General features: G+C 37.9%; 1 protein-coding gene across 1 annotated transcript in view; it reads right to left on the bottom strand.

Moving 5' to 3' along the window:
* Nucleotides 1-4,621: 4,621 nt before the first annotated feature.
* Nucleotides 4,622-23,442, bottom strand: part of LOC106875028 (vacuolar protein sorting-associated protein 51 homolog) — a 40,592-nt gene continuing 21,771 nt past the window's right edge. Inside the window, exons 13-20 of the mRNA XM_089362399.1 lie at nucleotides 23,179-23,301; nucleotides 21,922-22,026; nucleotides 20,853-20,993; nucleotides 18,399-18,628; nucleotides 15,452-15,572; nucleotides 13,802-13,914; nucleotides 12,089-12,167; nucleotides 4,622-5,336 (exon numbers count right to left, since the gene is read on the bottom strand). Coding sequence (XP_089218525.1) covers nucleotides 5,307-5,336; nucleotides 12,089-12,167; nucleotides 13,802-13,914; nucleotides 15,452-15,572; nucleotides 18,399-18,628; nucleotides 20,853-20,993; nucleotides 21,922-22,026; nucleotides 23,179-23,301 — 942 coding nt within the window. The 3' untranslated portion in view covers nucleotides 4,622-5,306. The remainder of the gene's footprint in view (nucleotides 5,337-12,088; nucleotides 12,168-13,801; nucleotides 13,915-15,451; nucleotides 15,573-18,398; nucleotides 18,629-20,852; nucleotides 20,994-21,921; nucleotides 22,027-23,178; nucleotides 23,302-23,442) is intronic.

Below are 23,442 nucleotides of genomic sequence, written 5' to 3'. Positions count from 1 at the left end.
TAACATCAAAAGACAAATGGTAACCTTACAAAGCACAACTTAGAATCCCACCAGCAATCTACCCCAATCCCAACTTAATCTTCCTCACTTGCAATTTATCCCAAATTTATCACCTTAAACATCCTCCATGGAAATATATCCCAAATCCCAACTTAAGCTCTCTCACCTGCTATCTACCCCAAACCCCAAGCCTATCTGCCTCATCTGGAAGCTGCCCCAATCTGCTGTCACAGCAAAGTAAAACAAAAAACAAAATACCAAAGTGAAAATCTGGATAAGCTAGGGTTTTCTGAAAAAGAGATATCAGTCAGTTAATTAGCACATTACAAATACAATCTGTAAGTGGAACAGTAAGAATATGCAAGGCTTTTCTCAAGTTTAATGTGATTCCAATGGCAGAGCTTTGTGGCTTTGTTAGAAACCAGCTTCTTCCTCAGAGTAAGAATTTAAATACTGTAAAAACCTATGTAATTTATGCACTATTTTTTGCAAAAATAAACATTCGTACCAGAAGTTGACTCATTTAATGTCAGAATAGATTTTTACAGAAAAAAAACTAAGGGCTTAAATATAATGAAGTTGACTTTTATTTATGCTGGACAGTATAATGTTTACTTTTTCTGTATAAATTTACTAAAACAATTAAATGGTTAATCAGTTTTTGAAGCCTGATGTTTATGCTGGTAAACATTGTCTGGGCCATATTTTACATTGTTTTCGAGTTTCTACCTATCACAATGGAGCACCATTGACATACATAATGATATGGATATTCCTGACTGAAAAAAATATAATGATATGGATAATCTTGATCGTATGTTTTTATTTTTGTCTGTTTATAACTAGGCACAGTTTTAAGTTTTCATACTGTTTACACCAATTTTGAATATTGGCTTCATTAACATTAAAATGCCTTCTAGCAGTTCTATTGTTCAAATGCATATTCAACATATTTAATTTCTTTTTTGCAGCAAATGATTCGTTAGTTCTGCTCATACTGACAATAACTGCAATGACAAATTTTAAGGTTTGCTTGACATTTTATAAGTGTGAAAGGGATTAAAATTACATTATTCTGTATCAAAGGTTCCAACAAGAATAGGCAGAAAAGAATTCTGTTTACATAATCAGTTCGATTGGTCACCTTCCTCTGTTGGTTGAGTAAAGTGTCATCCAAGCTGATGTTTATTGGTAATTAAACTTATTTTGCAACACCTGTGTGTATTTATCAGCTTTGTTTTTGTTTGTAACTCTTATCAACAACTTTTTCTGTGATCATGATTTGAGAAGACATACAGCAGTATGCTAAAGATCAGACATAATCTCTTGTGGGCAAGAAATGTAAAATAAAGTTTATTATAAACAACACAAACACTTTGTAATTTAATAGCTTTCAATGTGATACCTGTTAAACAGAAATTATTTTTATTTAATGAAAATTCAATAAAATCTAATCATAAGTGAAATTATGCTAAATACAACTAAATTGAAAACCTTTTTTTCCCTGGCTATATCAGAAAACTTTTGGGTGCAAATTTTATACAAGTAGAAGCTTTTTTTAAACAAATTTTGTCCTGAAAATCACCTGTGTAATTTACACAGGTGCACAAATTATATGGATTTTTACAGTAATTAAAAACAGAACACTCATGTGCGCACACATACATGTATTCATAGACAAAAGAAATCATATTTACAAGTCTATAACCTGAGTCTGTATTAAATATTAATAAAAACAACCAACTGTTACATGTAATTTCAAAGCTTAAATATCTCCAGATGTTACGACTGTTCACTACTAGATAATGAATAATGCTTCAATAGATTTTAATACATTGTAAAACTCAGGAGGAAGAAATAAGAACAAAAAATATAATAATCATTCAAACATTTAGATCTATGTTGAATTAGTGTTGGGGTATCCATGGAAAGTGGAGGCGCAATGGCCCAGTGGTTAGGGCAGCGGACTCGCGGTCATAGGATCACGGTTTCAATTCCCAGACTGGGCGGTGTGTTTATGGAGCAAAAACACCTAAAGCTCCACGAGGCTCCGGCAGGGGATGGTGGCGAACCCTGCTGTACTCTTTCACCACAACTTTCTCTCACTCTTTCTTCCTGTTTCTGTTGTACCTGTAATTCAAAGGGTCAGCCTTGTAACACTGTGTCACATTGAATATCCCCGAGAACTACGTTAAGGGTACACGTGTCTGTGGAGTGCTTAGCCACTTGCATGTTAATTCCACGAGCAGGCTGTTCCGTTGATCGGATCAACTGGAACCCTCGTCGTCGGAATCCGACAGAGTGTCAACAAAAAAATCCATGGAAAATGCATGGGTGATAATAAATATTCAGCCTTCATTTTTTTTAATTGCTGCAAATTGTATTTATAGGTTTGATCCTTTAGCATTTAAATTGGTCATTCAAACCAACCAGATCCAGCCACTAAAAATAAACCATCACGTCATCAAAATCTTGAAGCTATGAGATAGTGTAAGATTAATTCAAAACAATGTGAATAAATAAGTATTGCATTTGATAATAGTCTGAATGCGAAAGGGTCCAAAGGAGCAACTGAATAAAGCACTTGTTCCTCTCTATCATTTAATAAATGATAAAGTTGTCTCTCTCTGCTTTCTCATAGCCAATGACACTGACTTTCTGTTCATAACCGCAGATTATGATTTAGTCCCCTGCATGGTTTGAATTGTAGGTGACAGATGAAAGATGTAACACAAACAAGTACAGACACAACACTGGTTTTTTGGAACCTTCAGTTCCAAAGCCTTTCCAAATTACAGTTTTTTCTGAACCAAGGGTGGTCACCTTGGTCTATATTAAATTTACTTAAATAATTAAATGAAATGCAGGAACCTGTCATCGGGTCAGAGACGCCCTTCGGTCATGAATGACCATGGGATTGCACCTAGAAAGTTACCCTCCGAGGCACAAGTCTGGGCAAAGGCCATCAGTCGCCCATGCATACCAGCCTCCTCTCTCCACAACACTGATGCTATCCAAGGGAAAGGCAAAGGCCGATACAGCTTGGCACCAGTGATGTTGCAACTTATTTCTACAGCTGAGTGAACTGGAGTAACAAGAAATAAAGTGTCTTGCTCAAGAACACAACATGCAGCCCGGTCTGGGATTCGAACTCACAACCTCATGATCGTAAGTTCGACGCTCTAACCACTGAGCCATGCACCTTCATTAGGCACCTGTACAATAGTGTAAATGATACAAGTTTAATAATACCGTACTGAGGAGGGTACTAGTCAGTGCAAGGTGCGAGTAAACTAGTTTGGTAGCTGATGGAATTTGAAGTTCCTGCTAATAAATTAGACAGAGATAAAGGATAAAGAACCTTTCTGAGTTGTATATACTCATAGGGGGGGGGGGGGGGCTGGTTTCCTGGTTTCTGTGGCATATGCTCCTCACCTGGATGGGATGCCAGTCTATTGCAGGATTACTCATTTTTGCCAACCGAGTGAACTGGAGCTACGTGAAATGAAGTGTTTTGGCAAACACACACTAAATTAAACAAAAATTTAATTTAAATAATTAAATGAAATGCACGTAGGTGTGCGTTAGTATAAATGATACAAGCTTATGAATACTATACTGTGAAGAGTACTAGTCTGTGCAAAGCATCACTAAACTAGTCTGGTGGCTGTGGGAATTTGAAGCTCTGGCTAATAAATTAGATATAGATAAAGCTTAAGGATCCTTCCTGAGTCATACAGACTCATAAGGCCTGTGGGTCACATAGACTCATAGGGCAGGTTTTCCAGTTTCATGGCGGATATATTCCTCCCTGGATCAGATGCTGGTCTGTTACAGGATTATTCATTTTTGCCAGCTGAGTGGACTGGAGCGTCACAAGGCATTGCCTGGTCTAGAAATCAAAACCACAGTCTTATGACCATGGCTGCAGGAGTGGCTGTGTGGTAAGTAGCTTGCTTACCAACCACATGGTTCCAGGTTCATTCCCACTACGTGGGACCTTGGGCAAGTGTCATCTACTGTAGCCTCGGGTTGACCAATGCCTTGTGAGTGGATTTGGTAGATGGAAACTGAAGGAAGTCCGTCGCATATATGTATTTATATTTATGTGTGTATGTATGTTTGTGTGTCTGTGTTTGTCCCCCCCACCATCCCTTCACAACCGATGGTGGTGCGTTTACGTCTCCGTAACTTAGCGGTTTGGCAAAAGAGACCGGTAGAATAAGTACTGGGCTTACAAAGAATAAGTCCTGGGGTCGATTTGCTCGACTAAAGGCGATGCTCCAGCATGGCCGCAGTCAAAATGACCGAAACAAGTAAAGGAGTAAAAGAATGAATCCGGTACCCTAACCACTAAGCCACGTACTTCCACTAATAAATTAGTGCGAATTAAAAGAACTTCTAGATCTCAGTGTCTGGAAAGTCAGTGTTGTATCTGTAGTGATCCCTGGTTAGCATTATTGGGCCAAAAATATCACCAGGACGCTACCCAATTTAAGCAGCCTGAAAATTTATTTGGTCAGCAATACTCTATAACAAAGAGACCCCAAGTTACCATCCCATAAACATATTTCTACAAAAATGGAAAAAAAATTGATTTTTTAAAAAATAACAAAAACCATTTATTTTATCACCAAGTTTTAATTTTTTCTTTTATTCTACATAATTTACCATCAATTTTGCCGTAGGCAGCTTCATTCATCATGTATTTCTCCCTTTATGACTACCACTTCTATCATCAGCTGCTTCCGTCTTCATTTATAGCCAAACCAAATAGGCTCCACAACAAATTAAATATTACTTAAATATTGATTTCAAGTTTTGGCATAAGGCCAACAATTTTGATGGAGGGGATAAATTGATTACATCAACCCCCAGTGTGTAACTGGTACTTATTTTATCAATCCTGGAAGGATGAAGGGCAAAGTTGACCTCAGCATGTAAAGATGGACAAAATGCCACTAAGCATGCTAATGATTCTGCCAGCTCACCATGTTTTGTTATTTAAATATCAACATTCTTCTTTTTATTACAGAAATTCTTCCCTAACCATCATAGGTCTTTATAATCTTTTCAAAACCACACTTAAGTCCAAGCACTGAAAGAAAAAAACACAAAATACAAATATTGGTCCCAGAAATGCTTGAGAAGTATGATTGTTGTTTCTTCCTTTACCCTTTTTTTAAAAAAAAATTTGTATACTGAGTATTTCTTTGTCCTGCTTAATTATCTAGATTATTCTTGACTCCAGATAATTAAGCAGAATTAAATTAGAGACTTTATTGCCTCTCCTAATATCAGTAATTTCATCCACGTTCACAAATCAGCTCTATCACCTGTAAAAATAGAAGAGAGAATCAAAGGTCACACAAGATTTACAGAGAAAAATACTTAACTTATGATAATAATAATAATAATAATTTCTTTTATTTGCCACCAGGGGACTAGTCAATTACATTGACCCCAGTGTTTCACTGGTACTTAATTTAGCAACCCTGAAAGGATGAAAGGCAAAGTTGACCTCGGTGGAATAATAATAATAATAATAATAATAATAATAATAATAATAATAATAATAATAATAATAACAATAATAATGGTTTCAAATTTTGGCACAAGGCCAGTAACTTTGGAGAGCGAGCAAGTCAATTTACATTGACTCCAGAGTTCAACTGGTACTTATTTTATTGACCCTGAAAGGATGAAATGGAAAGTTGACCTCAGTGGAATTTGAACTCAGAAAACAAAGATTGATGAAATACCACTAAGTATTTTGCCCAATGTGCTTATGATTCTACTAGCTTGTCATCCTAATGATAATGATAATAATGGTTTCAAATTTTGCCACAAGGACAGCAATTCCTCGCAAGCTTACAGATGTCCTCATGTCCTCATCAGTCACAGCCCATGTTACACTGCCATGTAGCATGGCTGTTCGTACACACACACACGCACACACACACACACACACACACATACACACACACACATATATATATATATATCATCATCATTTAATGTCTACTTTCCATGCTGGCATGGGTTAGATGGTTTGTATCAAATACATATGCACAGGCATTCATACAAAAAAGGGAGAATATATATATTTATATATATATATATATATATATATATATATATAGTTCAAAAAAACAATAACAAAAAAACAAAAAAACAACAAAGTGAGGACGTGATATGGATAGTATTATTGGACGCTCAGGAAAGGAAAGAGAGAGTGTATGATGTTTCGGGCGTAGCCCTTCGTCAGAAAGATGGAAAGTTCGGAGAATGGAAGAACGGAGAAAGAGGAAAATGGTACCGATGCCCACGAGGTTACATGATGAAAAAGGATCCTTCCTGAGTCATACAGACTCCTGGATCAGATGCTGGTCTGTTACAGGATTATTCATTTTTGCCAGCTGAGTGGACTGGAGCATCACAAGGCATTGCCTGGTCTAGAAATCAAAACCACAGTCTTATGACCATGGCTGCAGGAGTGGCTGTGTGGTAAGTAGCTTGCTTACCAACCACATGGTTCCAGGTTCATTCCCACTACGTGGGACCTTTGGCAAGTGTATATATATGTATGTATATATAAAAGAGACCACTAGGTGGACTGCCAATGTGCTAGAAGAAGATCACTCTTTTATATATACATATACAATAATCCTTTTGAGATCTCAGAAAATTTTTTTTATGAATCTTCTGATTCTTTTAATGTGCTGGTTTTCTGGTATTAAATTGATATTAATTAAAATAAAATTTGTTACCCTTTTATTTTAATATATATATATATATATATATATATATATATAGAGAGAGAGAGAGAGCAGTGGTGTAGCTAATAGAGGAACAAGGGGAGTGACTGCCTACCCCAAATGCATTTTTCAAAACTGGCACCTTTTATAAAATGTATAATCAATGAGTTAAAACTTGTTTGATATGTGTCATGGTACCGCTTTTTTATGATTTGCTCCCCTGAACTTTAGAACCTGGCTACACCCCTGATATATATTATATATATAACTTTTATAAGGAATATTCTAAAAGAATATGTAACTGAACTTATATTAAGTACTCTATTATTTTGAGCAAATAAATATATATATATATATATATATGTGTGTGTGTGTTTTTATATTATTAATAAATTCATAAAATTATCAATAATATTCGCAGGAAATCAATATTTAATATTTAAATTTCGAAAGATATATATCCAATATGACATGGTAATATAATAAATTTAAAATTTAAGATATACGAAATATAAATATAAATATATATAAAAATATGAATGTAGATAAAGATACATGTGAATATATTAAATATATTCCTGCGAATATTATTGATAATTTTATGAATTTATTAATATAAAAACACACACACACACACGTATATATATATATATATATATATATATATATATATATATATCTAGAGAGAGAGAGAGAGAGAGAGAGAGAGAGAGAAAGATAGATAGAGAGGGGAGGAAAAAGAAGAGAAAGGAAGGAGGGAATTACTTGATTACAGATGTTTTATGTGGGTGGTTGACTCATTTCATGATTATATTTAAAGCTGTTTCTGAGAAGTAAATTTGAATTAAATATTAGTTTCCATAACAACTACAGATTTACTCCAGCCCCTCCCCCCTCCCCCCACACACCTCACTCCACCCCACCCCCACGAACCACCTGCTTTGTTGCAGCTTTAGTATTTATTCTACACTGCTGAAGTTTGTAGGTGCACACCGGAGCCAGACCAATTGTCCACTCAACTCAATGCATCACACACACACACACATGGTAATACATATATCCACACACATGCATTTAAAAAAAAAAATAATAACCCATGTGAATGAGAAAGGAAGGGAGAGAAAATTATAATAATAATAATAATAATAATAATAATAATAATTGTGGAAAGTAGTAACAGATGTGTGATTCTATGTCTGACAGAATGACGTCAATGCTCCAACCAACTGCCACACTGAAATAATAATAATATCGAATTAAAGCAGACAAAGTCACAGCTGGCCAAAGCAATAGGGTGTCGGCTAGAGATGTCTGAATCCGTTAAGTCCATTTAACTATATATATATAGATATGACCATTATTGGCTGCCAAGGGGTGTTAGAGTGGCAGAAAGTATTACAGCAAGGCAGCATGCTGGCAGAAACATTAGCGTGCCGAATGAAATGCTTAGCAGTATTTCGTCTGCTGTTACGTTCTGAGTTCAAATTCCGCCGAGGTCGACTTTGCCTTTCATCCTTTCGGGGGGGTCGATAGATTAAGTACCAGTTATGCACTGGGGTCAATGGAATCGATTTAATCCCTTTGCCTGTCCTTGTTTGTCCCCTCTATGTTTAGCCCCTTGTGGGCAATAGAAAAATAAGAAAGTTTTACAGCATCAGATAACATGCCTTGCAGTATTTTGTTCCAAATCTTTACATTCTGAGTTCAAATCAGGCTACAGTCAACATTGCCTTTCGTCTCTCTGGGGTTGGTAGCATTCACTAATTCCCTCCCCACAAAATCACTGGCCTTATGCCTAAATTAGAAACAGTTATTTTCAGCTGTCAATGGAATTGTGTCATTTAGTTGCATTCTTTTACAATTTAAGTTCAAATCCTACAGAGAACCATTTTTGTCTTACGTTCCACCTGGGTCAAGTAAATAAATACTAGTCAAGGACTGGAAGCTGATTTAATCAATCATGCCCCTCACTTCAAATTTTTATTTTTCTATTGCCCACAAGGGGCTAAACAGAGGGGACAAACAAGGACAGGCAGAGAGATTAAGTCGATTACATCGACCCCAGTGCGTAACTGGTACTTAATTTATCGACCCCGAAAGGATGAAAAGCAAAGTCGACCTCGGCAGAATTTGAACCCAGAACGTAACGGCAGACGAAATACCGCTAAGCATTTTGCCCGGCGTGCTAACGTTTCTACCAGCTTTCCGCCATCTTCAAATTCTGTGGACCTGAACAAGTGTTAGATATAATACCTTGTAGCATTTGTTCTAATGCATTAAGTACCGAGTTCAAATCCCACAGAGGCCAGCTTTGCCTTTCATCCCTCTGAGTTGAATAAAATAAAGTACCAGTCAAATACTGGAACTGATTTAGTAAACTGATCTCACTCAGTCCTGAAATTTGTAGTCTTGTGCCTATGTTAGAAGATACTACTATTATGATCATCTACTCGTGGTTTTCTCCGTCACAACATATGAATGAGAAAGGAAGGGGTGATAGATGGATAAGGAAGGAAGAGGTGATGGCAAACTGGTAGTGGGAGCATTTCAACTCTGTGTATGTGTGTGTATGTGTGTGTGTGTGTATGAAAAAGGGAGATATGTGAATGTGTGTGTGGTGTGTGTGTGTGTGTGTAATAGAAGTGGGATGGTGAACATTCAACACTGAAAAGAAAAATCAAACAGCGTTTCAACTCTGAGTATATATGTGTGTATGTGTGTGTATGTGTGTGTATGTGTGTGTATGTGTGTGTATGTGTGTGTGTGTGTGTGTGTGTGTATGTGTGTGTATGTGTGTGTATGTGTGTGTATGTGTGTGTATGTGTGTGTGTGTGTGTATGTGTGTGTATGTGTGTGTATGTGTGTGTGTGTGTGTGTATGTGTGTGTGTGTGTATGTGTGTGTATGTGTGTGTATGTGTGTGTATGTGTGTGTATGTGTGTGTGTGTGTATGTGTGTGTATGTGTGTGTATGTGTGTGTATGTGTGTGTATGTGTGTGTATGTGTGTGTGTGTGTGTGTGTGTATGTGTGTGTATGTGTGTGTATGTGTGTGTGTGTGTGTGTGTGTGTATGTGTGTGTATGTGTGTGTATGTGTGTGTATGTGTGTGTATGTGTATGTGTGTGTATGTGTGTGTATGTGTGTGTATGTGTGTGTATGTGTGTGTATGTGTGTGTATGTGTGTGTATGTGTGTGTATGTGTGTGTATGTGTGTGTATGTGTGTGTATGTGTGTGTATGTGTGTGTATGTGTATGTGTGTGTATGTGTGTGTATGTGTGTGTATGTGTGTGTATGTGTGTGTATGTGTGTGTATGTGTGTGTATGTGTGTGTATGTGTGTGTATGTGTGTGTATGTGTGTACGTGTACAAGAAAAGTATGATTCAGCGTTCTTTCAGTAACAAACGATGATCGATGTCACATCTCAAAAGACAACCATTGTTGGCACTCCGTCGCTTATGACGTCGAGGGTTCCAGTTGATCCGATCAACGGAACAGCCTGCTCGTGAAATTAACGTGCAAGTGGCTGAGCACTCCACAGACGAGTGTACCCTTAATGTAGTTCTCGGGGATATTCAGCATGACACAGTGAATTACAGGCAGAACAGAAACAGGAAGTAAGAGTGAGAGAAAGTTGTGGTGAAAGAGTACAGCAGGGTTCGCCACCATCCCCTGCCGGAGTCTCGTGGAGCTTTAGAGGTTTTCGCTCAATAAACACTCACAACACCCGGTCTGGGAATCGAAACTGCGATCCTATGAGAGCAAGTCCGCTGCCCTAACTGCTGGGCCATCGCGCCTCCACGACAACCATTATATAACATTGACAAATGTATTAATTTGATTTACCATCCATATTTATATATAAAATACTACAATTAGCTGTCATTTTTGATGGCACAGGGGCCAGCTAGTTTATAATAATATTTAATAGATTAGGGTGGTGAGGTGCAGAATCGTTACCACAACAGAAAAATACTTATAGGCATTTCTTTTGACTGTATGTTCTGGTTTCAAATGTTGCCAAAGTTGACTTTTCATCCTTTCAGGGTAAATAAAAATAAGTACCAGTTTCACACTGGGGTCAATGTAATCAGCTAGCACACTCTCCAGCAATTGCTGGCCTTGTGCCAAAATTTGAAACCAAAAATATCTAATATGAAGTAACCTTAAGAAAGAAAGATGACAAAGGAATAAAAGATTATCTTATGTGCTTTCATTGGCTTACAGCCGTTTCTGCTACAAAACGCAGTGGATATAAGCAAATCTAAAAATCCATTCCTTGCCAGTATCACTATAACTGAGCTCCTACTAATGAGCTGCAAATTCCTGGACATAATCAAGTGCCTTAACCTACCTCAGTAGTTGTTTGGTGCTTACAGTATTAACCATGGAAGGAAGAAATGGTAAGGTCAATTTTGGTGAGATATGAACACAGAATATTTCCCTCAGCCATTCTTACATCCACTGCTGAATGAAGTCTCTGAATGCTGTTGCTGGCTTATCTATGTGGATTGATCAAGCAAATAGCACTAACCATCAACACCTAGGCAGAGTTTGAACTCAGAAAATGCGGAACTTTTTTGCTGAATGTTCTAACAACTCTGCCAATCTCCCACCTTGGAATGGGACTTTACTTATCAACCCTGAAAGAATAACCTACGTTGACTTTGGTGGGATTTGAACTCAGAATATAAAGAACATCTTGTCCAATGCTCAAACAACTCAGCCAATCCACCATCTGAGACTAGTACTTTATTTATCAACCCCAAATGGATAAAATGCTGAGCTGACCTTGGTGGTATTTGAACTCAGAATGTAAACAACTGCAATCATCATCATCATCATCATCCTTTAACATTCGTTTTCCATGCTGGCATGGGTTGGATGGCTTGATCAGATCTGGTGAGCCAGAGAGCTGCACAAGTTTCAGTCTAGTTTGGCTTGGTTTCTACTGCTGGATGCCCTTCCTAACACTAACCACTTTACAGCGTGTGCTGGATACTTTTGATGTGGCACCAGCATGAGCTTGTATGTGGCATCGGCAGCAGTGCTTTTTACATGGCACTAGCACAATGCATTCTATCTGATGCCGTAACAACTGTCAATTCACCATCTCAAAATTCCATGATGAAAATAACGTTTACCTTGGAATATTTTTAGTAGTGTGGCCCACCTGATGACGAACTATGTCCTATGTGGCCCACTTCTCAAAAAAGGTAGCTTATGCCTGGTTTTTACCTCAAAATCATGGAACCAAACAATGATTATGAAGGTAATAGTGATGATGCAAGGGAAAAGAAGAATATGCAAAGGAAAAAAACAAAACACTTACACTTGGTTCCATCATGCTAGGATCCAAACAGCGGTGTGCAGTACTGCAAACAATCTCATCCAATAAAACTTGGACTAAACTATAAGAGAGAAAATAAATGGGAAGATATTCTTTTAAAAAGATTTACAAAAGAGATCATATGATTCCAAGTGGGTTGGAATCATAGAGCACGTAATCAAGAAAATATATCATCAAACATTCTTCATTTCTGGTAATCCAGTCTTTTTGTATATCCAGAACTATGTTAACCACAGTATCCATTATTTTTTTTCATTAGTGAGACTTGGCTGCTAGTTTTAGCAGGTCAATCAACCGTGTAGAAGCTTCTTTCATTAGCTCATCTTATGATTTTAAAGAGATGGAGAACAGAACAAATTTCACTGCCCTTATATAGGATAGTAATATAACGCCAGTCCTGAGAGGTACAAGGGGACTTTTTAGTCCACGTTGCTATCTATTCCAGATAGCTACATGAACTTAATGTAGAATGAGGTGTTCTGTTCCCAAACACACACTAAAACTCTTGAATGTTTGAGCTGGTAGTCTAATACCACATCCACTTAGACAGCTTCTCCATCAGGAGATATGTATTCCTTCATTTTCAAAAATGCAAAGAGACTGTAGCTGTCACATTTTTATCAAGTTCACTTTGCCTATCTCCATTGTGGCTACTACAAGAATTTACGGACATGCAGAAGCAAGCTGGAGAGAGGAGAGACTACAACATACCTAAACAATTACACTGTACTACATACAATTAACAGCTACATATAGTGTGCAGAGGCACATATACAGTAATCCTAGAACAGTAGATCTGCGAGTCACACCAAGTCGTTTGACTTTCTGTGAACCAAAGGGTTGCTTGATCAAGACATCCTGGGGGTTCTCAACAGAAGCAACAACCATTGCACGCAGGAATGCGAAGTGTGATTTCTAACTAGATAAACGTAGGTAAGTAAGGAGCTACCAAATCTGTGAATTGAACCATGTCTGCTTGCACAGAAATGATCTCCAACTACACAACAACATCTAGGATAAATTATTTACATTAGACAGATATTTGTCCTCATCTTGTTTGTTGTTAACACAACATTTTGGCTGATATACCCTCCAGCCTTCATTAGGTGTCTTGAGGAAATTTTAAACCTGGGTTCTCATTCCTAAGGTATTTTTCGATATTCAGAGACCCCATCGAAGAATATCTGAAGAAGGAATTGTATTCCGAAATATCATCGGACTATAGATAACTAAATTACAACAGGTATATAGTCCATTTTTATATTATAGTGCATTGTTGTACCATTCAAAACTTTTCATTCTTTACAAACAATACACAATGCTTCAAGTGAGCTACAATACTCTCCTATTATTATTATTATTATTATTATTATTCAGGTCACTACCTAGAATCGAACTTGGAATCTTGGGTTTAGTAGCCTGCACTCTTAACCACTATGCCATATGCCCTGAACTAGGATATACTTCAACATATGGGAGTGTTGGGAAAAATATCCGCTAATAATGAAACCACCACCACCACTAATAGTAGCTGTTTCTGATTTAGGCACAAGGCCTGCAGTTTTAAGGCGGGAAGATTAGTTTGTAACATGAAGGAGAAATAGAAGAAAGAGGATGGCAATGGTAGTGGTGGAGGTGACAACAATATAAACAAAACGTATTACAATATCTGTTAGATATTGAAAACACACTTACTTTTCATCTGATACAAATCTCCACAGGTACAGCTGAAGATAGTGGGTATCAACTTGAATTTGTTGCAAGCCATAGCGACCAAATGTTCTCAGCCGGACACATTCAAGGAAAGTCTTGTAACAAAAAAAAAAAAAAATCAAAATACCAGTTGAAATTAGGTTAGTGTAGGACAAAAAGAAGAAAACTAAATGAAAAATCTAAATACATTACTTTTGAAATTGATGTAACTGACTAGCCCTGCCTCTCCCAAAATTTCATACCTTTTGCTTATAGTAGAAAGGATTATTATTATTTTCCTTCTTATATTGATAATCTCCAGTTACTGAATGATAAATTCAGATATGTGTGTGTTTAGGTCATTAAAGAGATTTTTGCTTCCTCCAATTTCAATTCATATTTGGGAAATATTAAATTTTAACTCTTTAACTGTGAAATTAAATTTCATGGTTATTCCTGTAATGATGTAAAATTAAAATTGGTATTTTCTGTTAGTCACATTGACAAAATAACCTTGATATATCTTAACAAGAAATAGTTTCAAACAAGGCATTCCTCAACAAAAGATAGCTTGGTAAATAAAACTGCTTTCTGGACTTAAGAGTAATGAAATTTTGAGAGGATATTTCTGATTTCTGTTTCACAATTTTACTATTTTCAAATCATAGTTCAACAAGTTAAAAATGAATCCTGCTTTAGTTACTGTTGTATTCTTCAATGAATGAAAATGCAAGGGCTGCTCACTGGAGCTTCAACTGAACTTGCTTTTACTTTGTCTTGTTTCAAAATGGTTTCCACTATCAAAACTGTTCTTGTCAGCGCAATAGTTACTGACTTCTTCACAGATTTTACAGAAACTGAAGTGACGAACTTAAAAAAGAAAGCACAGCTTCGTCTATTAATAAGTTCAGCATTCCAGTAGTGTTTGCCTCATTACTTACTAGCTGTAACATTCTATCACTGCCTAACCCAGATACAATATCCAAATATTCTAAGGCAGCAAGTAAGCAGAATTATTAGAATCAAGTTGGCCCACCAGGCAAAATGCTTAGTGGTCTTTTGTCTGCCTTTACATTCTGAGTGTAGATTCTGCAGCAAAAGATGTTGGCACTCCGTCGCTTACGATGTCGAGGGTTCCAGTTGATCCGATCAACGGAACAGCCTGCTCGTGAAATTAACGTGCAAGTGGCTGAGCACTCCACAGACACATGAACCCTTAAAGTAGTTCTCGGGGATATTCAGTGTGACACAGTGTGACAAGGCTGACCCTTTGAATTACAGGCACAACAAAAACAGGAAGAAAGAGTGAGAGAAAGTTGTGGTGAAAGAGTACAGTAGGGTTCGCCACCATCCCCTGCCGGAGCCTCGTGGAGCTTTTAGGTGTTTTTCGCTCAATAAACACTCACAACACCCGGTCTGGGAATTGAAACTGCGATCCTATGACTGCGAGTCCGCTGCCCTAACCACTGGGCCATTGCGCCTCCACTGTAGCAAAAGACACCAACAGGAATAAGTACCAGACTTAAAAGGAAAAAAAATAAATGCTAGGTTTGATTTGTTTCACTAAACCCTTCGAAAGCAGTGTTTCAGCATGGCCATAGACCAATGACTGAAACAAGTAAAAGATAAAAGACAAAAGCAGTAAGCACTTACTTTTAAACTGATTTTAATGATGCCTGTGAGAACTGAAACTTTGGAGAACTCAACTGGAGAGAAGATTTCAATTTTCTCAGAAAACAGTTTCTGGATATTACTGATCAAGCTGTTGTCTATGCTGGAAAAAAAAAAATAAACAAAAAACACTTATGGCTTAAAATGTATTTGCATGTCTCATAATAGGTGTATGGTTTAATGACTAAGGTTTTCGGCTCACAGTCATAAGGTGAGGAGTTCAATTCCTGGCAGCATGCTGTGTCCTTGAGCAAGACACTTTATTTCTTGTTGTTCCAGTCTACTCAGCTGGCAAAAATGAATGGTACCTGTGGTTCAAAGGGCCAGCTTTGTTGCACTCTGTGTCACACTGAATCCCTTTGAGAATTACATTAAGGGCACACATGTCTGTGGAGTGCTCAGCCACTTGCATGTTAATTTCACGAGCAGGTTGTTCTGCTGATTGGGATCAGCTGGAACATTTGTTGTCCTAACCAACGGAGAGCTAGGTGTGTGTTTGTCTATACAGACAAATATATACAAAAACAAATTGTATCAGCATGTATTTATGAGTAAATAGTTTTGTACATATGGTTGTGTACGCTTGTGTGTGGTTGTGTGTATCAATTTATTTAGTTAGTGGACACTAAACTCCACTTGTGAAGACCTGTTGAGGCAAGTGAAATCGAAATCAAGTTAAATTCGATGACTGGCACCCATGCCAACGTCGTCTCCTTCATTGGACACGAAACTCAGCTTGCGAAGACTTATTGGGGCAAGCGAAAGCGAAATCGTGATGGCACCTGTGCCCAGCGTCGCCTTTCTGGCACTTGTGCCCGCGGCATGTGTAAGGACTTTCGAGCGAGATCTTGTACGGGTGGCACATAAAATACACCATTTTGAGCGTGGCCGTTGCCAGTACTGCCTGACTTGCCTTCGTGCCGGTGGCACGTAAAAGCACCCACTACACTCTCTGAGTGGTTGGCGTTAGGAAGGGCATCCAGCTGTAATAAGATGAATAATATTATTCTTAATTTTAATTTGACAAAAACTAGCACCACTATTTATATTATCTTTTATTAATTCCAATTATATCATTATAATTTCATCAGCTTTTATTAGCTCAATTTTAGGTAGAATCCAAGCTATTAATCAATCTAGCTTACAATTAATTATAGTTTACTCATCTATTTCTCATTTAGGTTGAATATTACCAATTTGTTTTACTAATAACTCCCTTATATTTATATACTTATTAATTTATAGAATCATCATTCTCCCCATATTTATTAATTTTTCCATAAAATCAACTTTATTCACATATTCACATATCCAATCTGCCAAATCAGATTGGAGCCTGGTGTAAAATCGTCCAACCCATGCTAGCATGGAAAGTGGACATTAAACGACGACGATGATGATGATGATGAGAGAAGGGCATGGAATGAGATGATTGGGTGTGGCTGTTTGGATGCTGATGATTTGGTAGAGATGACAGCACATCTAGCGCTTTGGTGAGGATACATTTCGGCACAAGAAGCAAACATACACACACATGCACATGTAGAAATGTATACATGGAGAGGGAAAGAGAGAGACAGACAGAGTGAGATGTTAACATGTCTGATGTCAAATAAGTCAGCATCAAATCAGCCAGGCTAAACAGGCAGCACCAAAACAGCTGTGCTGAAATGTCTCATAACCAGAAGGGCAACGGCTTTGAATCTTTATGTTTTTAGGGTCTCCAAGACTAGTAGAAGGAAAAGAAGAAAATATCCACAAACTGGAGATCTGGCCTGAATGCTCACAGTGGAGTAAACTTTACTAGTGTTATCCAGGAAACAGACGGTGGTGAATTAAACCAGGCATCTGATTGAATCTACCACTATAGAACTTGGGACAGAAAGGGCTGAAAGAATCACAAGGCGTTACTGTTCAACACTAATGATTCTACCAAGAGACCTAAGCTCAAAAGTATAACTGACAAGGAAATTAGAGAGTCTCTCCAGGCTGACCTGTTGCTGCTGCTATTTTGCATTGAGAAGTCACAGTGCCAGTAATACATGTATGGTTAGATTGCTGCAGGAAGGAATTGCAAGACAGATTCTTCAAGCTGAACCAACTGATAGGAGACCTAAGGCTGGACCAAGAATGAGCTGGTTGGATAATATATCCATACTCTCAGTTGGTCTTGCCTGGGAATCCAGTAAAAAAGTTTAATGACAGTTGCTTCCGATAGGACTGTAGTAACTCTGCCTGAAGACTCTATTCACCACAAATAGTGGGTAGTTAAAATGGGTGGATGGAGGGAGGGAAAATTAAAGAAGGAATGAGGGTATGTAGAGGAGAATGAGTCTGATTTATAGCTTGACAACTCTCGATATTTTCTTGTCTTAGATTAGATTTAGAAGGTTCTCAGTGAAACATAATCTTACTCATTCTTATCAGATGTTTGTTTGTTTGTTTGTTATTAGAAACATTTATGAGCAATAACATAATTGTATGCTTGAGCCAAAATAGCAGTCTAATGCAGGGGTTTTCAAACTGTGGTCCCCGGACCACAGGGGGTCTGCAAGGACAGCAAATACTTTTTATAGGCAATTTGATTTCATGTATGGTTTTTAATCGAAATCTTTTAATTGACAATAAGCCTATTTGTTAAATACTGTTAAATAAATAAATGTAAAAATAAATGATATTTTAAGCAAATATTTATGTATAAATATCATAAGCGTTTATAAGGGGGTCCCTAAGGTAAAACCTGAAATATAAAGGGGTCCACAAGTCAAAAAGTTTGAAAACCCCTGGTCTAATGGATCAATCAATGCTTTCCTCTGTGAGTGAGTGGGAGTGTGTGTGCGTGTATATATGCAGATATCTATGTGCGTGTGTGTGTATGGTGGCTATCTGTAAATGCTTAGCTTCGAATTTAGGATTGGGATGCATTTACCTGGGAGTAAAGTTCCACTGTGGTCGTCTCTGCTGCTGAGAAAGACTATAGCTGTGTGTCCGACGGCTGGAGTCACTGCTACGCTCCTTACGGATCCCCTCTTCATACAGCTGTCCCACTTGCACATCAATGGCAGTTATGTCTTCCACCACACGTTTCATCACAGCTCGGACATTTCGGGGTTCAATCGTATGAAGCCAGTCTCGTGTCTCCACACTCTTGCGCAACATCTTCAATGGTCAAGAGAGAGCAAGTCAAAAATTTAGTTCCGCATCAACACAGTATGTTTTATAAATTGAAGTTTAAAAAAAAAAAGAAAAAGAAAACCAAGATGCTGATGAACAAGATGTCATCATCATCATAGTCTTAATGCTAGCACAGGTCAGATGGAGATTACTGAAGCAGATTATCTAATGGCCAGATGCTCTTGCTGTCATTAACTCATATCCATTTCCAAGCAAGGTAATATTTCCAAATAACCAGACATATTTCTCATGGAAGGTTGGAAACAAACAACACTTATTTACAACTTCTTGGCCCTGTCTCAGTGTATCACTGCTATCCGCTAGCCCCTGATCTGTAACCCACACATAAGAAAACATTTCACACACCCTACCCCAATAAACCAATCTACATCTCTTCTCTTCCTCACATTTCCTCTTTTATGCACTATGCCTACCTCTCACTCCCCAATTCTGTCCTCATGGCACTAATTCTCTCTGTCATTGTTATCCAGTACCCTACCCACTATATACCCAGGTTCCCACCACTCACTTCCCCTCCTCACTCTCCAATCATGCTTCTTTGGCAATATCCTGCTATACAGTTCTATATTTAAGAGATGAGGAATTATTTACATTATTTACAATTGACGAATATTTGTCCTCATCTTGTTTGTTGTTGACACAACTTTTCGGCTGATATACCTTCCAGCCTTCATCAGGTGTCTTGGGGAAATTTTGAACCTGGGTTCTCATTCCTAAGGTATTTTTCGATGTTGTTATTATTATTCTTATTATTCAGGTCACTGCCTGGAATCGAACTCGGAATCTTGGGGTTAGTAGCCTGCGCTCTTAACCACTTGTATTATGACCTTTGAACCTCAAAGGTATGCCCTAGCACTTTCCACCATCTATATCTCTCTCTGCCTTTACTCGACTATCCCATTTATATTCTGATCCCCATCCCTTGTGAGTATGCCAGGCACTTTGCCAGCATCTCTGTCCTGCTATCTTCCACTCTCACTATCCTTCTCCTGTACTTCCCTCAAGATGGGTAACCATGTATCTCCTTTGTGGCAGTACACCTGTTTCTGTCCTCATTCCTGATCTCTCTCTCTCTGTCTGGCCAGGTAACCTTGTACCTCCTCTATAGCAAGACATCTGTTTCTGTCTCTCTGTCTCACTATAACCTTTCAACGTCTGACACAAGATCACCTCCTCCAATGACCCCCTCCCTCCTCTCTCAAAAGATTTTTGTCTTGCAAGTTACTTGGTGACCCTGTCAGTGCAGGTGACACTTAAAAAGCATCCAGTCCAGACTGTAAAGTGGCTGGCATTTAGAAGGGCACCCAGTAGTAAAAGCCTTGCCAAAACTGACCTCGCTTGTGCTTTTGCCATGTAAAAAGCACTAAGACCACTCTACATCCAGCTGTAAAAATCCTGCCAAAAGTCACAGAAGTCTGGTGCAGGCTTCTATCTGGTAGGCTCCTGTCAAACAGTCCCACCCATGCCAGCATGGAAAGAGGACATTAAACAATGATGATGATATACATAGGATGCTGAACCTTTCATGTGAGATGACAAAGGACCGAGATGCCTGGCGCATTGCTGTACTCAAAAAGATCCATATACTGCAGCAGAGGTGTTAAGACTGGTCCCTCTGTTGGTGTAAAACACTTGTGGCAGTGTCATGTAATAGCACCAAGCACACTCTGTAAACTGGTTGGCTTTAGGAAAGGCATCCAGCCATAGAAGCCATGACAAATCAGACTGGAATATGATGCAGCTCCCCAGCTTTGGTCAAACCGTCCAACCCATGCCAGCATGGACAGCGGATGTTAAATGAGGATGATGATGGCAAAGACAATGCACTACTTTTAGTTTCCATCTACTAAATACACTCACAAAACTTTGGTTGGCCTGAGGTAATAGTAGAAGACACCTGCTCATGGTACCACAAAGTGGGGCTGAACCTGAAACCATGCAGTCGTGAACCAAACTTCTTAACCACATAGCCACACCTTTGACATTCAGAAAATACCTTTTATCATACTATCTAATTAAGATAACATTCTAACAAAGTACGTATCTCTCTCTCACACACAAAAGTACGTATCTCTCTCACACACATGAAGGTACGTATGTCTCTCTCACACACACACACACACATGTATAAATCCCATATCATTACATTAAAAAGAGACTTCTCAAAGATCCTATTGAAATGATGTACCTGGGAAATAGTAAGTCCTTGTATTCGAACATAATGGTTTAAAAGCTTCTGGGCAGCACATTTTGCCTCCTCACATAATTTGGATATAGGAGTTACTCCAGTTGTGTCTTCCATCAGAAGTTGTTCTTCAGTCAGCACAACCTGTTGGATAGAAAAGGGGTTATTGCACAAATTACTTAGGGAAATGTTTCATAGGATGATGAAGCATGGATAATGGAATGACAAGAGTGTTAGAAAGTCTAAGAGGGAAAGAGAAAGCAAAATACACCAAATAAAAAAGTGAACAAAAATTTTATGTGTATGTGTATTTAATGACCATGCATTTGTATATATGTGTGTAAGAAAGCAAGGTTTGGCCCAGTATGTATGAACAGCACATGACCAAGTTAGTTGTAAAGATCCCTTCAGTCATGAATGACCATGGGATTGCACCTAGAAAGTTACCCTCCAAGGCATAAGTCCGGGCAAGGTTGTTGAGGGAAGACTAGCAATCCCTCATGCATACCAATCTCTCCTCTCCACACCACCGATGTTATCCAAGGGAAAGGCAAAGGCTGATACAGCTTGGCACCAGTGATGTTGCAACTCATGTCAACAGCTGAGTGAGCTGGAGTAACACAAAATAAAATGTCTGTGTCCAAGAACACAATGCATAGCCTGGTCCAGGGGAATCGAACTCACGACCACATGACTGTGAGCTTGATGGTCTAACCACTGAGCCATGTGCCTTCATAGCTAAACGGAAATTTACAGTTAATCTTCCTATATAGGTGCAATCCCATGGTCATTCATGACCGAAGGGGATCTTTTTTATATTTTTATAATTAAATATTATTAGGAATTGTATAAAAAAAAAAACTGTCAAAATATTATGTGTATTACAGAAGTGTAACCAATTTATTGCACATAAACCTTAACAAAATCTTATATAGACTCCCACCAAGGGCCATATGGACCCTAGTTGAGAATATCTGATCTACACAATCTCACAACATCTTTAAAACTGGAGAGTGACTGTTATGTAACAGTCATCACTTTTAAATATGTGTATGTGTTAGAGTACACTCACCAAATGTGATATGATGGAATTACTGAAATCTTCACAGAGTCTTGAGAGAATTAATAACAAGGAAGGTGGAATAGACCCTCGTTCAGCAGCACCTTCACAGAAATCCTGAAACAAAAAAAAAAAAAAAAAGAGAAATGACATACACCTCAATACCTCCAAACACATGTAACTAATAGCATCTATACACATATCTATATAATATCACTATACACAGATGCCTTCTAGCATTTGTGCTGGTGGCAGGTTAGAAAATCACTCGAACCTGGTGCAGCTCTCTGGCTTGCTAGCTCTGGTCAAACCGTCCAACCCATGCCAGCATGGAAAGCAGACATTAAAAGATGATGATGACTCCCATTTAGTCCTATAATGTGAGAGAGCCATGTATCTCTCCTATAGTAAGAAACTTGTGCCTGCTCTTCCTTTCACACTTCAACCTCTAGCATGAAGCCATTTCCCTCTCTACAATAGTCCTTCTCAGTTGAGAGGGATATTAATTTTGCAAGTGACATGGTGACCTCACTTGTGTTGGTGCCACAAAAAAGCATCCAGTACCCTCTATAAAGTGATTGCATTAAAGAGAACAGCCAGCTGCAGAAACCACACCAAAGCAGACACTGGAGCAGTCCATTGACTTGTTGGATTCTGTTGAGTTATCCAACCCATGCCACCATGAAAGACAGATTAAATAATGATGATGATGACAATGATAATGGGATTTGAATTCAAAGCACATTAAGCTGTAATGAATACTGCAAGGTATTCTATGAACACCTCATTTGTTCACTGTCTTTTTCTTCTGAATTATTCAATGATGGATACATATGGTGCAGCTGCTAACAAGAAAAGCTACAGCAATAAATCTACTTTGTATACATAAAGTTGGTATGTATTTACACTAAATGGAAAATATTACGTCACCAAAGTGACAGTTATTTATTTCAGAGTTGTGTGCCCTTCTGAAAAGAAATAGCATTCATCATTTAATCCTTTGATACGAAACTGCCTGAAACTGCATCTGATTGTATGATACAAACTTTCTGCTCTAATATGATCAAAATTAAAATCTTCCACTATTGCTTCAAGATAATTTATGTTCCAAACACCAGCTTGATAATGACAAAATTATTCTAATAATTTCTTCCTTATTTTCAAAATTAATTGAAACAAAATCAGTGTATTTCAACAGAAGTATGATAACAAAAGAGTTAAAAAAAAAAAAAAGAGAAGAAATCATTGTTAACAACAAAAAGTACTCACAGAACAAACTTGGCATATATGCCTGATAAAGTTAGTAAGAATGCCTTCTCTCACATCTTGTATACAGAAAGGGCCCCTGAAGTATGGCTTCATAGCAAAAGTAATATCAGGGGAAATAAAGGCCTGTAAAAATGAACAAAGAACCAATTTAAGACAAATTTCATCAAGGACAGAGATCACCAAACTTGCGACAGTATCTACACAAACTCAAAATATCAGTTCCAAGCCTAATATTTTTATTGTTATATTTGTTACAATTTTTAA

The sequence above is a fragment of the Octopus bimaculoides genome, chromosome 14, assembly GCF_046866305.1.
Source record: "Octopus bimaculoides isolate indiv1 chromosome 14, ASM4686630v1, whole genome shotgun sequence".
Lineage (NCBI taxonomy): Eukaryota > Metazoa > Mollusca > Cephalopoda > Octopoda > Octopodidae > Octopus > Octopus bimaculoides.
This window is presented reverse-complemented; position numbering and strand designations above follow the sequence as displayed.